General features: G+C 47.8%; 1 protein-coding gene across 1 annotated transcript in view; it reads right to left on the bottom strand.

The window, feature by feature from the left end:
* DNAI2 (dynein axonemal intermediate chain 2) overlaps positions 1-15575 on the bottom strand; it is a 32231-nt gene extending 16656 nt beyond the window's left edge. The window contains exons 1-6 of the mRNA XM_058559432.1: positions 15528-15575; positions 10145-10338; positions 8489-8650; positions 7355-7476; positions 4028-4170; positions 2955-3068 (exon numbers count right to left, since the gene is read on the bottom strand). Coding sequence (XP_058415415.1) covers positions 2955-3068; positions 4028-4170; positions 7355-7476; positions 8489-8650; positions 10145-10327 — 724 coding nt within the window. The 5' untranslated portion in view covers positions 10328-10338; positions 15528-15575. The remainder of the gene's footprint in view (positions 1-2954; positions 3069-4027; positions 4171-7354; positions 7477-8488; positions 8651-10144; positions 10339-15527) is intronic.
* Positions 15576-17058: the final 1483 nt, after the last annotated feature.

The raw sequence follows: 17058 nt of genomic DNA, 5'->3' as shown, positions 1-17058 counted from the left end.
AAAAGGACTCTAGAGAGTAACTCAAACCTACATGAAGAAACAAAGAGCACTAGTACAGATCACTACATAGACAAATAAAAATGTAGTGCAAATGTACTTGCTTTAGTAACATTTTTCCTCCTATCTTATTTAAAAGACAACTGCATAAAGAAATAATTATAAATATGTGCCAATGGGCACACAATGTATAAAGATGTAATTTAAATGAAGATAACAGTCTAATGGAGGGAGGGAGGGAACAGAGCTATATAGGAGCAAAGTTTTTGTATACTACTGAAATTAGTTCATAGTAATCCAAACTAGATTGCTACCAATTAAGATGTTAATTGTAACCCCCAGGGCAACCCCTAAAAATATTACTCAAAAATATTTAATAAAAGAAATGACAAGGGAATTAAAATAGTACGCTAGAAAATATCTAACACAAAAGAAGGCAGTTATAGAGGAATAGAGGAACAAAAAAAGATATGAGACACATAGAAAACAAATAGCAAAATGGCCGATGTACATCCTACTTTATCAGTAATTATGTTACATGTAAATGGATTAAACTCTAATTAAAAGGCAAAGAGTGGCAGAATAGATTAAAAGGAAAAAAAAAGCATAATCCATCTATATACTAACTATACGCCATCTACAAGAGACATACTTTAGATTCAAAAACACAAATAAGTTGAAAGTAAAGGTATGGAAAAAGATATACCATGCAAACAGCACCAAAGAGACCTAGAGTGCCTATATCAGAGAAGACAGACTTTGCAACAAAAATTGTTTCTAGAGACAAAGAAGGACATTATATACTGATAAAAGGGTCAATTCATTAGGAAGACAACAATTATAAACATGTATATGCACCTGTTAAGAACTGATGTTTGTGTCCCCCCACAAATTCACATGTTGAATCCTAACCCCTAGTGTGATGGTATTAGGAAGTGGGGACTTTGGGAGGTAATTAGGTCATGAGGGTGGAGCCCTCGAGGATGGATTAGTGCCATTACACTCATATGCTGCATAATGATGTTTCGGTCAATGACGACTGCGTATATGATGGTGGCCCCATAAGATCAGTACCATAGAGCCTAGGTGTGTAGTAGGTATACCATCTAGGTTGGTGTAAGTACTCTACAATGTTCCCACAACAAAGAAATCACCTAACAATGCATTTCTCAGAATGTAGCCCCATTGTTAAGCAATGCATGGCTGTATAAGAAGAGCCACGAGAGAGCCTCTGTCCTCTCTCTGCTCTCCACCATGTGAGGATACAGCAAGAAGACAGCTGTCTGCAAACTAGGAAGCAGGCTCTCACCAGGCCCCAGATTCGCTGGTACCTTGATCTTGGACTCCCCAGCCTCCAGAACTGTGAGAAATAAGTGTTTGTTGTTTAAGCCACCCAATCTATGGTATTCTGTTATAGCAGCCTGAACCGACTAAGATAGAACCTAACAACAGAGCCCTAACGTATATGAAGCAAAACCTGACAGAATTAAAGAGAAAAGCAGACAATGCAATGATAATAGTTTCCGACTTCAATATCCCACTTTCAATAATGGATAGAACTACTAGGTAGAAGGTCAACAAGGAAATAGTAGATTTAAACAAAATTAAAACCAACTAGTTTTCATAGACATCTATAGAACACACTATCTGAAAAGCAGAATACATTCTTCTCAAGTGCACATGGAACATTCTCCAGGATAGACCACATTTTAGGCCATAAAACAAATCTCAATAGATTTTAAAAGATTGAAATCATGCAAGGTATCTTTTCTGACCAAAATAGAATAAAACTAGAAATGAATAATTGAAGGAAAACTGGAAAATTCATGAATACATAGAAATTAAACAACATTCTCCTAAATAACCAATGGATCAAAGAAGAAATCAAAAGGGAAATTAAAAAATACTTTGAAACAAATGAACACGAAATCATAACATACCAAAACTTATGAGGTGCAACCAAAGCAGTGGTTAGAGGGAAATTTATAACTGTAATCACCTATATTTAAAAAAATCTCAAGACAAGAATCTAAACTTCTGCCTTAAGAAATTAGAAAAAGAAGAGTAATAAAGATTAGAGTGAAACTAAATGAAATAGAGAATAAAAAACAACTGAGAAAATCAAAAGTTGGTTCTTTGAAAATAAAATTGACAAACTTCTAGATAGACAGACCAAGTGAAAAACAGAGAAGACTCAAATTACTAAAACCAGCAAAGAAATAGGAGACATTACTACCAATCTTACAGAAATGAAATGATTATAAGGGAATACTATGAACAATTATATGTCAACAAATCAGATAACCTAGATGAAATGGAAAATTTTCTAGAAAGACACAAACTACCAAAACTGATTCAAGAAGACATATAAAATGTGAAAAGATTTGTAACAAGCAAAGAGGTTGAATTACCAATTTTTAAACTTCTAATAAGGAAAACCCCAGAACCAAATGACTTCACTGGTGTATTCTGCTGAACATTTAAAGAACAATCAATACCAACTCTTCACAAACTCTTAGAAAAAACAGAAGAGAGAACACTTCCCACTCATTCTGTAAGGCTGGTATTACACCCATTATCACAGAGGTTATATAGTCAGGACTGCCTCCCCCAAGATGGAGCCCCACAATGGTCTCATCATCCTTTGCCTCTGGCTCCCCTAGCCCAGCTCAAGGTAGGCACATAGTAAACGTTCCTTGACTTTACTTGACCTATAATTTTCTTAACTTTTTATTTTGAATGAATTTTAGACCTACTCAAACGATTACAACTGGAGACACTGCTGAGGTGTCAGCAAAGCCTGACTCACCTGGACGATTGGAATTGGTCATCTGCTGGACGTCCCCACCCTGCTTTGTCCTCCTTGGCAATGCCGGGGACAGCAGCAGGGGCCGGGCTGCCTCAGAGCCCAGGGGGACTTGGGTTGGTCCTGGTTAAGCGCCCGGGTACCCCCTTACCGATCTGCCCATTGTAGCAGCCCCCCAGGAGCACATGGGAGTCTTTGGGGTTGTACTCCAAGGTGACAAGAGAAGAAGACGGCTTCAGGGCAATTTCAGGCCTGTTGGGGTTTTCTACAAAGAAAAAGAATACATCCCACTAGGCCTGGAAAGAAAAAGACAGGGCCACACAGTTTAACCCCCTCGACAGGTGGGGTGGCACGGGGAAGCCCAGAAACCTTCTCCAGGCTGCAACCTCTGGTCCCCAGTGGCCAGAATGTAGCCCCAGTGGCTCTTCTAATGGTTTTATTTTTGAGGAATCTGGATTGTGTGTGTGTGTAATTGTAATTCTAGTCCACTTCTCAGGTTTGGTATAAAAAGAGGTTTTGACTCTAAGGTTTTTACATAAAGTCAACTGTCTCCTGACTTCTCCAAACCAGCTTCCTTGTCTGTGTACTGGCGACAATGACGGAGCCCACCCCAGGGGGAGGCTGTAAGAACTCGTTGAGCTGCTCAGGAGTGTAACGTGTTTAGTTCTGCGCTTGGCACCTACACCACACCTACTAATAACGCTAACGTTAATTTTCACAATGACGACAATGAGGGACGTCGGTGAGCGTGAAGCCCACATTGCCAGCTACCTGGCAGGCTTTGCCCTCAGAGTGAGCCCCTCTGTCAGCAATGGTCCGAGCTCCCAGGTGGACTCACTGCCCCTACTGGCCGTGAATTAAGGACAAGCGCCAGGAAAGGGGGCAGACGTGAGTCCCCCCCCCCCACCTTGGGTCTCTTCTCAGTCTGCGGGGGGCTCCTTCCGATACGCTTCTCAGCAGCCCAGGATTCAGACTCAGGGTCCGGTCTTGAATGCCCTGATCAAGGATCTGGAAATAAAGGGAGTTTTCTGCTTCTGATTTGGCTCCGCTTGGCTGCGCCTGAGCCCCAACAGGGGAGGGATGAGACTATGGCTTCCTCCTGGGTCCCTGGTGCCTCCCTGTGAGTGTCCCCTGCCTGCTGCTTCTACCTTCCTCCCCTGTGCTCTCGCTGGCCTCGGCCCTGCTCCCTCAGCCTTCCCTGACCACCGGGGCCCTGCTTCTCACCCAGGTCCCAGATGTATGATTCGTGGCTCATGCCCTCAGGCGCCCGTTGAAAATCCAAGCAAGAATACGCAACTGCCAACTTTCTGTTACCATCGGGGTGCCAGGACAGGTGCGTGGCTGGTCGCTTGATTTCCTGGGGATCCCTTTGGGGGAGAGCAAGACGGCATAAGACTGGAATGCAAGGCCCTCCAAATTTCTGGTTTACTAAATTCTTTCTTAAAAGAATTTAAATATATTTAAGCATTTTTAAATATTCGCTAAGAGAAATTTATTTTAAAAAGAAAGTTTACAAGACTCCCTTAATTGGAAAACCTATCTCACCAGCCACAAATAAAAAGTAATAATAAAAATTAAGACCATGGAAACAAAATATTACAGTCTAGTCTGATGTTTTCATTTGCTGAAAGTTTTGAGCCTGAGGCTTGATTTCTCATTAATACCAAGATGAAAGGGAGGGCAGAGAAACCAGCAATTGTGCTCCTTGGTATTTACCCAAAGGAGTTGAAAACTCATATCCACACAAAAATGTGCATACAGATATTTATAGCAGCTTTATTCATAATTGCCAAAACTTGGAACCAACCAAGATGTTCTTCAGTAGGTGAATGGATAAATTGTGGTCCATCCAGACAATGGAATATTATTCCGTGCTAAAAAGAAATGAGCTATCAAGCTATAAAAAGACATGGTGGGGGCTGGCCTGATGGCGCAAGCGGTTAAGTGTGCGCCCTCTGCTTCGGTGGCCCAGGGTTCGCAGGTTCGGATCCCGGGCACGCACCGATGCACCGCTTGTCAAGCCATGCTGTGGCGGCATCCCATATAAAGTAGAGGAAGATGGGCACAGATGTTAGCTCAGGGCCAATCTTCCTCAAGAAAAAAAAAAAGTGGGGGGGAGGAGGATTGGCACTGGATGTCAGCTCAGGGCTAGTCCTCCTCACACACACACAAAAAAAAGGACATGGTGGAAACAATGCACATAACTAAGTGAAAGAAGCCCATCTGAAAAAGCTGCATACCGTACAACTCCAATATATGACATTCTGGGAAAGGCAAAACTATGGAGACAGTAAAAAGACAGTTGTTCCCAATGGTTTGGGGGAGGGAGGGATAAATAGGGGGAGCACAGGGGTGTTTAGGGCAGTGAAACTACTCTGTATGATACATTTGTCAAAACCCACGGAATGCATGACAAGAGTGAACCCTAATGTAAACTATGGGCTTTGGGTGTGCTCTGGGCTAAATGTTGACATCTCCCCTAAATTCATATGTTCAAACCTAATGTCCAAGGTGATGGTATTAGGAAGTGGGGCCCTTGGGAGGGATTAGGTCATGAGGGTGGAACCCTCATGAATGGGATTAGTGCCCTTATGAAAGAGGCTCCAGAGAGACCCCTTGCCCCTCATGCCATGTGAGGACAGAGTGACAAGATGGTATCTATGACTTAGGAAGTGGGTTCTTATCAGACACAGAACCGACCATGCTGGCATCCTGATCTTGGACCTCCAGCCTCCAGAACTGTGAGAAATAAATGTCTGTTGTTTATAAGCCACCCAGTTCATGGTACTAAGACAGGGTGATAACGATGCGTCAATGTAGGTTCATCATCGATTGTGACAAATTACCACTCTAGGGCAGGATGTTGATAGTGGGGGAGGCATGTGGGAACTTTCTGTACTTTCTTTTTTTTTTTAATTTTTATTTATTTATTTTTTTCCCCCAAAGCCCCAGTGGATAGTTGTATGTCATAGCTGCACATCCTTCTAGTTGCTGTATGTGGGACGCGGCCTCAGCATGGCTGGAGAAGTGGTGCGTCGGTGCGCGCCCAGGATCTGAACCCGGGCCGCCAGCAGCAGAGCACATACACTTAACCGCTAAGCCACGGGGCCGGCCCTGTACTTTCTGATCAATTGTGCTGTGGACCTAAAATTGCTCTAAAAAATAAACTCTAATTTAAAAAAAGAGGCGGGAGGGAGAATGAACAAGAGTTAGAAAGTATTCAAGACTGAATAGCCCGAACTGAGACTTTCTGCTTGAAGTAATCAGAAGGAAGGAAGGAAAGTGGGCAACAAAATCACCTTTTCACCACGTGAGCCATCCACTTCACCCCTCCCTGGGAGCACTATCATAGCAGAAAGAGCACAGGCTGCGATCCAGGAGACCAGAGTGCCATCCCTGGGTGGGTCACCCACCCACTGTGTGCCCTGAGCACATCCCCTGCCTGGGGTCAGTTTCCTCCTCTGTCAAACGTGGAGGTTGGCTGGGGTGATTTCTAATGCACCGTCCTGCTCAGATGTCCATGTGCAAGGTCAGACCCCAGCAGGGCTGGGGCAGCAGGGAAGACAGCCCCCACCCCACCCTGGCCCTCTCCTGCACGCTCCTTGCTGGCAGTCATTCCTCGTGCTCTGCATACCACCACTCAGCCCTGGATCAGAAAAGGGTCCTTCCCAGTCTTGCTGGGACTGGGTCAAGCACTTCCAGGACCCTCAGTGGGTCATAGCAGCAAAATGAATCCCCCAGAGTTGGCATTTGAGGCTAGTCACTTCCGAAATCACAGGTATTCTCTGCATATACAAGCATATACACATACATGCACATATATACATATACATGTTACATATATTCCTGCACATATGCGTATATACACAGGTATGTTTTAAACAAAAGTAATGCTCTCTACACACTGTTCTGCACCTTGTTTGTTTTAGTTTGGTTTCACACAGTAAATATTAGAAACACTCCATACTGGCACATAAGGAGCCACCTCCTTCATTTTGATAGCCGCGTGGTATTCCACTGTGCAGGGATACCAGAATTGCTAGAACCAGTCCCCTACCAATGGAGTTAGTTTGCTTCCAACCTTTGGCTAGCACACACCTTGCTGCAGTGAATATCCACGCACACAGTGATTTCACACACATGGACCTGTACGATAAATTCCTGTTGTCAAACTGCTGCCCTTGGAGGTTATTATCAGGCACACTCCGAGACTGTGGGACGAGGGTCCTGTTTGCCCACAGGGCTGCAGATCACTGATGCCCAGTACTTTGTCTTACTCTATATGGCGTGAATTGACCCTACTAGTACACAGCTTTCCAAATTCACTTAGTCTTTCCCTGGAGTCTGTCCTCCCTTTCCATCAACCAGACCTGTCCCCAGGGGAGGGACCACTTGGCTGCTGGGTGCTTTATTGCTCTGCCCCTTATCAAGCTCGGAGCGCAGAGGGCATTGTACCCACGCATGGAGTGATCGGCAAGGAGTCACCTTTGGAAGCACCCGCCCACAGGGGTGACAGAGACTGGCCAGACACCTGCCTAGCTATAGAGATACCTGAAAACATTGATGGTTTTAGCTGAAGGGGCCTCTTCTGTCACCTCCACTGCATCCTCGTCATCAAAATACTCCTGGTAGATGTCAATGGCATTATTCTGCTTGATGCAGTGCTCCATGATCTGAGGAGGACACATCGGGAGTTCTTATCAGTGAAGGGGGGTCCTTTCAGCCTGACCAGGGCTGAGATGGAGTCCGGGAGGGACAAGAACTATCTAGTGGTCTTTCCCATCCTTCCAGCCCATACATTTTCAAAGGGGGTAACATCACCCCCAAAGGGGTGAAAATTGGTTCTGGGGGGTAAAATAACACTACTTTTTATGTACAAAGCACAGATACACATACAGTACGTAAACAATAGATAGTACCCCTGTGGTGTTAAAATTTCATGGGGGGAGGCAATTAGGAAAAAAATGTCTAAAAAGGCTCATTGAGGGACAACAATGAAAAAAAGGTGAAGAAACATTGCTCTAGCCAAACAGAAGTATTCATCACTCCATTCACAGCACTCCATCTCCTGGTTCCTCCACCCAGAGGCCCTCCCCATTACTCCCAAATGTCCAGCAAGGAAAAGCCCAAGCTCATGTACCACCTCTTCCAGGCAGCCTTCCTGAATCCCTTCAGCAGGAAATCGACTCTCCCTCCTTATGGGGCATAATGGCAAGGCGTCCCTTCTCTTATAGCATTTCTTTCCACGTTATATGGTGACATTTTTGTATTTGTCTTTCACATCCGGTGGACTATAAACTATCTGAGGTAGGATATATGTGAATTTCATTTTTGTGATCTCTACTGTGCCTGGCAGAGACTAGAAGCTCAGTCTGAATGTGTCGAATGATCCCTATTGGCAGGTAGCAGCTGTGTGGGGTTCTTCGGGGTTCTCTTCGGCCAAAGGGTTTCCCACTTTTCAAACTCCTCCTAAAGCCTGTTCAACCCTTGGACCTCCCCGCCCTCCCCTTTGGTAGGCTGTGGTGGACATGTCTGCCTGCTCCCAGACAGAAGGTTCCTTAAGGAAGCTGGTGCTCTTCCCTGGAGTAGCCACAGGAGCTGAGCAAAGGGATCTAGGGCTTGCCATGCAGTTGGGGACCAGAGTGACGGCTGGGGCTCTGTCCGCTGGACTGAAGGGAGCCTTACCGAGCCTAGCTGCATGATGGCATTGATGTAGTTCTCATCTTTCTCCACCTTCTTCCGGAAGCGGATCGTCTGCTCCAGCTCCAGGGGGTTCACATCCTTGGGCCAGCCCCCCTCGACGTGGTTAACCCCCCGGGTCTCCATTTCGAATCTCTCTGTGTTGGCCTAAACAGAGAGCCCCAGGGGAGAAGATGCCCATCCTGGTGTAAGCATTCGGCCACATCTGTGAGCCAGGATCCTGGGGCTCCCTGGCCCCTGGGCCCTGAGCGCTCAGGGATGGACTGATGAGGTGTCCCCGGCCAAAGCCACAATATTTTCAGGTACCTGCAAGGAACTTTCTGGTCCTCAGGTGGTCACAGGCAGCCACGAAAGTGCCACCTGTGGAGCTAGCAGCTTTGCAGCTGATGCTAGTGGCTGTGGAAAATCCAGTTCTGACCTCATCTGAACCCTAACAGACCAGAGGAGCCAACTCATCTGTTCTGCAGATCCCAAAGAAAAAAGCAAATAATCCTTCTCCACCCAACCTCTTACAGTGACACAGGAATCGAACCACAGAAACAATTAAGAGTTTGGGTTTGCTTTGCCTATTCTCTGCCATAGGGAGGACGGTGTAGATGCATTTTTACTCCTTCAACTTGCCACTTTGCCTTCTTTCCCATCTTTTGCCATTTTTTAAATTGTGGCAAAATACACATAACATAAATTTTACCATTTAAATCATTTTAAAATGTACAGTTCAGTGGCATTAAGGACATTCACAATGTTGTGCAATCATCTCCACTCTCTAGTTCCAGAACTTTTCATCACCCCAGTGGAGACCCCATTCCCACTAATCAGCCACTCCCCTTCTCCTCTCCATTGGTAAGCCAGCCCTCACAGGAGTGAGAAGCCTTGACAGGGTGGAGCTGCTGATGGGAGGCCCTGACGTGAGGCAGCCTTCATGACAGCCATCTTGTTTAGTTGGCTACCCCGTGGACAAAATTGCCCTGGTCCCCGGGACAGCAATTAGCCCTGAGAAAGCAAGAAACTCAGTTCATCTGAACTGTAAGTTATTGGAACCACCCACAAAATGTTTTGGTCAAATCAAATGTGATTTCCACTCAGTTGATCTGGGACGTGATAATGGCTTATCTCCTGCAATCTGATTTTCTCTCAGCAGTTCCTGACATAACCAGGAGCCGATCACCTGGTTCAGACACCCAGGGAACTCTCTGGGAGTTTGAGCAGCAACCTGACCCTCATTTCCCTTATCTTGAAGCCCCCTCTGACCAGAACTTTCTATGGGACCCTTTTCTTTTCACAAGCTGGGCAGTTGCCCGTAGACACGAATCCCTGCTCCCTCAGAATACCTCTCCCAGCTGCACCGAATGCCCCAAAAGGCTCTAGTAGGAGTCTTAGAGGTGAGGCGAGAGCCCCTGGAGAGAGAGCATCTTGACTGACAATCTCCTGGCCCAGGGAATGCTCGGTGCCAGGTCTTCTCCAGACCCTGGGCACCATGGTGGGTCTTGGGGCGATTCCGCCCTCACACTTCCAGCATCCGCATTGGTCCACTCTAACTGGCTTCCAGGTGGATGGGACACCCAGTCTCACTTACCTGCCCAGCCAGCCACCCCGCTGCACCACACCTTCACTGGCCCAGGCGCTGGGGTGGGGACCCACCTCGTGTTCCGACATGCTGGTGGAGCACTGGATGCCCGTGTCCACGGGGTTCCGCTCCACAAACTGCTCAGCCAGCTCGGGGTTGGGCGGGATGTCGATGTTCAGCTCCGCCTGGCGGTCCGAGAAGTTGCATTGCTTCCCGAACTCACTGCGTTTCTTGACATACACGTACACGATCTCCATGGTGCCGGCTGCTGCAGGGGCAGAGTGAGGGGGTGCGGTGAGGGGCCCCACCTGGCTGCTTCCTGGGCCCCACAGGCCTCACCAGGGTGGCTCCAGGTTCCCAATCTGGTTAGGGGGAGGGTCCTAGAGGATTTGTCCAGAAACTGCTTCTGCATTTAAAAAAATCGTTTATTGAGTAATGACATGCTAAGCATTGTCTTCTTCGGTTCTTGCAATTGCCCTCTGAGGTGGACAATAAAACTGCCGTTTACTTTGGAGGAATCTGATGCTCAGAGATAGCCTGTGTGCCCAGAATCACATAGCTAATAAGTGGTTCAGCTGGTCTGCCTGACTCCAAAGCTCTTACTCACCAATGATACAGTTTTTACTGAGCTAATATGTTTATTGGGAGGCAAGAAGAAATATTGATGGCGATTATGTTGGACTAAATTCACTGCCATGCACTGGATCTGATCACAGTACACAGATTTGAGAGCCCCAGGCCCCCGTGGAAACTCTCCCACTCAACCATCTGATTGTCCAAAAGGCTCACCCATTCCCAGAGTTCTAGGTTACCTGACTCCACCCTCCACCACTCTCTGGGGCCCCGCTGGAACCTCTTCCCTCCACATCACTCCAACCAGGACGGGGCTGGGAGTCCACCTGAGAAGGGGAGAAAGCCAGACCACTTCTTCGACAGGCAGAACAGTTAGGCCTTTGGGAAACCCTCCAATCTGTGCTCCTGGTCATGAAAGGCAAAGTGGGGAACTGAAAGCACGCTGGGCTGGGTGCTGACCTCAAGTTCTGGCCCTGCCACTCACCAGCTGCTTGCCCTCGGCTGGGCCACTCAGTCATTTCAAAACCTGACACGCTCAGGACGCTGAGAAGGTGAAAGGCAAGTGCTTCTGCAGCAACAGAACCGGGGTTCAAATGCAACACGAGAAAGTGTTTTCTCACTGATGCTAATTGGAAGTCTTACAAATGCAATGCGCAGTCTGCACAAATTGCTCTTCACTCACCCCAAAAGAGACCTTGACCCCTCTGACCTTCTGTCACATCAATAGACTCTATGGGATTTGAGTGCTTCTCAGTGGCTTAAACGGCTGCCATCTGATGGGGTCTGTCTATAATATTATACTATGCAGTCTAGTAGAGCTATCCATTGGCTGGCCACTCCTCACTCTCAGGTGTGCCTGTGATGGCAAGCTCCCAAGTGCTCAGACTGTGGGTCTGTAAGGCTCCAGGGCCTGCATGGAGCCCTAGGAAAAAAGCTGCTGGATGTACGGCTGGGGGTGGTGTGGGAAGATAACTGCGCAAGAGCTTTACCGCAGTAGGATGTACAACCGAAGGCCTTGCAACACCCACGACTTCAGGTTCTTACCTGAGAGCAGGTGCCACTATCTGTGAATGAAAAGGGGACCTGGTGGGAAAACTCTTGGAGGCTGTGGCCCCTGCTTTAAGTAAAACCACAGACAAATACCAAACTTAGGAAACGGATGAAAAAATGCAATGGAAATGCGAGATGAGTGATTCACTTTACCAAGCAACTTTGTACTGGAGGTTTTGCTCAAGAATGCCCTCTGGGGTACCCCAAATTCTTCTTCTTTTTTTTTTTTAATCTAATTACATAGACTTTTCTAGGCATGCACAAGTTTTTTTGTGTGTGTGTGTGTAAGATTAGCCCTGAGCTAACATCCATTGCCAATCTTCCTCTTTTTGCTGAGGAAGACTGGCCCTGGGCTAACATCATATGCCCATCTTCCTCTACTTTATATGGTACGCCACCACAGCATGGCTTGATAAGTGGTGCATAGGTCCGCGCCTGGGATCCAAACCCATGAACCCTGGGCCGCTGAAGCGGAGCGCATAAACTTAACCATTACGCCACCGGGCCGGCCCTGGAATGCACAGGTTTTATGAACACCAAACTGCATGCTTTATATTTGTTCTGATTACAGTTTCCATTATTTCATTTACTTACTCAGCAAACATTTATTAAAACCATGAATAATCAAGACAGTGTGGTACTGGCATAAAGATAGGCATATAGGTCAATGAATGGAAGTGAGAGCTCAGAAATAAACCTTTATATTTCTGGTCAATTGCTTTTCGATAAAGGTACTAAGGCAGCTCAATGGGGAAAGGATGGTCTTTTTAACAAATGGTGCTGGGACAACTGGACATTCACATGCAAAAGAATGACCACAGACCCCTACCTCACACTATACACAAAAATTAAACTCAAAATGGAGCACAGGCATAAATGTAAGAGCTAAAACTATAAAACTTAGCAGGAAGAACATAGAGGGAAACCTTTGTGACCCTGATTAGGCAAACATTTCTTAGATATGGCATCAAAATCATGGTCCATAAAAGAAAAGAAATGATAAATTGGACTTCATTAGAATCCAAAAACTTTTGTACTTCAAAACATTAGAATTACAAAAACGTTTGCACTTCAAAAGACATTAAGAAACATTAAGAAAATGAAAAGATAAGCCACAGACTTGGAGAAAATATTTGCAAATCAGATCTCTGTGAAAGAAATTGTATTTAGAATATATAAAGACCTACCGGGTCCAGGGTGCTGTGCCTGGCAGTTTACAGGCACTCTCACTGCATGCCTACTACAACCCTCAAAACACTTACCACAATTCCCATTCTACAGATGAAGAAACTGATGCCCAGGGAGATGAAGTAGGTCAAAGGTCATAGTTCCTAAATCCAGGCAGAGCCAGGACCCAGACACGTCTGGCTCTAAAGCAGTGACTCTTAACCTTGGCTATACATTTAGCAACACCTGGAGGGCTTTATCAAAATCTCAATGCTCAGGTTGAACTGCAGACTAACTAAATCAGAATCTCAGCAGTATTTTTTTGAAACTCCCCAGGTGATTCCAGCATGCAGCCGACGTTGAGAACCACCAGTCTAAAGTGAGGGCTCTTAGTCTCTCAACCAGTGTTTCTCAAACTTAGGACGTTCATACAAAATATAGAGACTCCCAGGCCGCCTCCTGCGAATGCTGAGGTCTATGTCCGGGGTGGAGCCTAGCAATTTGTGCTTTTCACAATTACCCAAGATGAATATTAGGACCAGATATGTGTCTGATCCACCTTCCCCCACCTCCAGGGCTGCAAGGAACCAGACCAGTGGGCCCTGGCTGCTGACCCCTGAGACGCAGGGCCAAGAGCCATATGACAGCCTAGAGGTATGTACCTGAGGTGGCCATGGGCCCTGGAGCAGCTGGGGCAGGGGGTGAGGGGGATGAAGTGGGAGATTTAACTAACTCCTAGGTCCCTTTGCATCCACATACATTGTTCCTTGAAGACAGCACCACCCCATCCTACTCCCAGCCCCAGAACATCTCCACCTGAACCAGACTCTTGCAGAAAGCAAGAGTGGTGTGGAAACTCTCTTCTACCCAGGAAAGGTAGAAGCAATGGCTTGGAGGGCAGAGGGTGGGGACAGAAGCACAAATTGCAGCAGGTGGCCCTAATGTGTTTATTCTACATGGACAAGGATACGGCCTTGTGAAAAAGGATGCACATTCAATTAAATTTTCCCCCTCTGCAGCACATTGTTGAGGTACAATGGGGCTGCACCTGCCCTCTACCCCACCACCCCAGGACTGCCAGACTCAGGTAATTAGGGGCCGCCTGTCTCTCCCTCTGCTAAAAGACAATTGCTATGAGACAGCCGGCTCCTAGGGGACACAAGGAGGCTTAAGAGCATGAGGAAACTCCAGGAAGACAAAAATAGTCTCTTTAGCCCAGATCATGTTTTTAACAGCTTCACTTCCCTTCTTGGTGCTTCCCAAGGCCAGCCAGGAGTGAGAACAGAGGCATTGTGTGCCATCTGGAGGCAGACAGAGGGGACATTTAAAGGCTGGCCCGGTGACGGGAAGACAGCTCATTCAACGACCCAGAGTGGGTTCCTTCTCACGAGCTGGCAGGGCCCAAAGATGAATGGTGAGGTCAGAGCAGGGGTCTCAGGAGGTCTCTCCCTGCTCTGGTGAGAAAAGTACCACAGGCCGGGCTTCCCAGACAGTGCTGTCTGCAGAGGGGGCTTCGGAGCGAGGCAGGAGCAGAACTGCTGCCCTCCAGGGGTTTTGGGGAGGAGATTGCCCACCTGTGGGAACCTAGAGACCCAGAGTTTGCATTCGAAACTCTGCCGTGAGTCTCAAACACAAGAACACACAGAAACAGAGACATGCTGGTCCACACACCAAAACCGCAGCGTCTCCTGCATCCTGGGGCAGTCAGATGGGAGCCTTCACCAACCATAAAAACAAAACTCCTCTTGTGCAATGATAATGAGCAAAGTAATTCCTGGAAAGAACCTACCACGGCTTAAGAGAAAGTGTGTTTTCCAAGCTGGGAGTGAGGCAAGGGAGTGGTGGGAACGAGGAAGGCAGTGTGGGATCTTAGCAGGGAGGCAACTGGAGGGTGGTCGCCTTCCCTCCGCAATGGGCTCCACGGTGGTATAAAGACGAGAACAGGTTTCTCGTCCTCATGTCCCTGGGGCAGCCCCCAGTCTTTGTGCCAGGGACTGATGGGCTCTGGGTGGCACCTGGCAGGGGGAGAGCTTCCTTCCCTCTTTCTGTAATTTGAGAGGAGAAAACCCTGGGAGAAAAACGCACTTCTGTGGTTCAAAAGAATGTGATAAACTTTGAACTTGTGGGAAGGAGGAACCAACCATGTGACCTTGAGCATGATATAATGGGCATGAGAATGCCCACTCCGGGGTTGAGAAATATGCGAAATGACGCCTTAGAGGACCTGACGGAGTAGGTGCTCAATCACTATTGATACCCCTCCCTCCATTCTTATCAGAAAGCTATCTCTGCTCGGGCCCATCCTCCCACCACCCCAGCCCAGGCTGTATTTTCCATCCATTCAGCTGTAAATTCTTTAAAGGTCTCCCACCGCCTCCAGGAGACAGATCATTATCAGGAACAGACTGCTTGGGAGTAGGGGGTGCAGGAGGCAAGGTGTTTAGAACTTGCAGGCTCCTGTGCCTCGGGAGGTACTGAGAGCAGCGAGGACTAACAGGGGACACTCTGAGCTCTAGTGCCGGCATCCACCATCCGGCAGAGCTATCCCAGAAGGACGCCCCCACGAGGGAAGTCTTGCACTATCGGTGATCATTACTCTCGGGGGCTCGCCCCTTCACTCTCACTCTCCTTTTCAGCCGCGGACGCCCTCCCCGCGCCCGCCCTTACCCTCGGTCCGCTCCTCCTGCCGCTGGGTCTCTGGGGACGCGCCCAAGCCCCGGTGCCGGCCCTAGCGCTTCCCAAACGGCCGGGAGCCGCGCGGTTTACCCGTTGCCTGGCAACCCTGGCCGGGCCCGTGACGTGAGGCTGCGCGGAAGGCGAGGGAGCACGTGACCTCCCCGTCCCGCCACGTCGGAAGCGCCGCCCATCCCTTCTCCCTCTTCTGGAGGACTCTGGAGTTAGGAGAAAAATTAACCAAGAAGTTAGTCCAACACCGGCCATGCTAAACGTTTGTAGGGGCTTTGCTAAGGCGCTTATCTAAGTCTACAAATATGCATTGGGCAAGATCCTGAGAAAATGGAAATTGTGGTCAGCGCCTCGGAAGTCCTGCGCCCTGGGGGGTGATGCTGTTTATTTGCTTATGATCTGGCAGGTCGTTTTACCAATCCTTCCTGCACTAAATGGGAATCATAACCGCCAGCCTCCCCTTTGCTACCATATCCCCTGCACATTGTATGGTAACCCTAAATTTGACCACATCATCGGAATGGGAACTCCTGGGGAGGAGGGGCTGGGTGTTTCCACAGCTTAGCTCGTGGTTGGCACATTGTAAGCATGTATTAAGTGTTGGTTGAATGAATGAATGCATGAACTGAAATTTCTCGTGGGCTTAAGGCAATGAAGTGAGATAATGTAAACTAAAAGAAGGGGATTTGGGGCTTGAAGCTGTGAGTTTGAACCCCAACTTGGCCATTTACTAATAGCATGACCTTGGGCAAGTTACTTTCCTTTTCTAAGACTCAGCCTTCCTCATCTGCAAAATGTCGGGACAATGGCAGTACTTGGGATAATTGGGAGGATCAACTGAGATGACACGGCAGAGTGCCCACCCCCATGCTGGTGGCAGAGTCGGGAACTGAACGAAGGCCAGCTCTGTCCTTCCCGTGGCAGGGAGTCAGGCTAACCCAAGTTCAGGGATGGGGGCTGGAGACTTGGACTGGGCCAGACAAGGGATGTGTCATCTAAGAAGTAGGATTTGGGTTTGGAACTGAGCCTTGAAAAATGGTTATGAGTTGCAAGGGGAAGGAGTGGGGAGAGCATTCCAGATTGGAGGGGAGAGCATAGTGAGAGCAAGGGAGGGGCAGTTGTCATGGAAGAAAGGCATTTTGGGGGATGATTGGTGCATCATTGAGGCTGGAGTTGACAGTCCCTGCAGGGGGAAAATGAGAGAGGAATTTGCGAAGAGCAGCTGGGGCCAGTTTGCAGGGGGTCCCTAGAAGCAGGCTAAGGCACCTGCATGGCTTCCAGGGCGTTTTGAAAGTACAGGAAGAATGCAAACGTTCCGCCCTCTGGCTTCCCAACTTCTCCATAAATGAGTCTTTACCGTTACCCACCTGCCTTTAACTGGGCAAGTGCAACAAAATTCCCAATGAGGTGGCACCTTGCCCAACCACACTACCCAAAAGACAAGCCCATAAGTGACGGCACCACCAACTCCCAGCCAACTCGGCTCCCGCTCCCACCAGCGTCTCTGAGCAAA

This window comes from Diceros bicornis, chromosome 18 (assembly GCF_020826845.1).
Source record: "Diceros bicornis minor isolate mBicDic1 chromosome 18, mDicBic1.mat.cur, whole genome shotgun sequence".
Taxonomy (NCBI): domain Eukaryota; kingdom Metazoa; phylum Chordata; class Mammalia; order Perissodactyla; family Rhinocerotidae; genus Diceros; species Diceros bicornis.
Note: the sequence above shows the minus strand (reverse complement) of the source record. Positions and strands in the feature narration are given on the sequence as shown.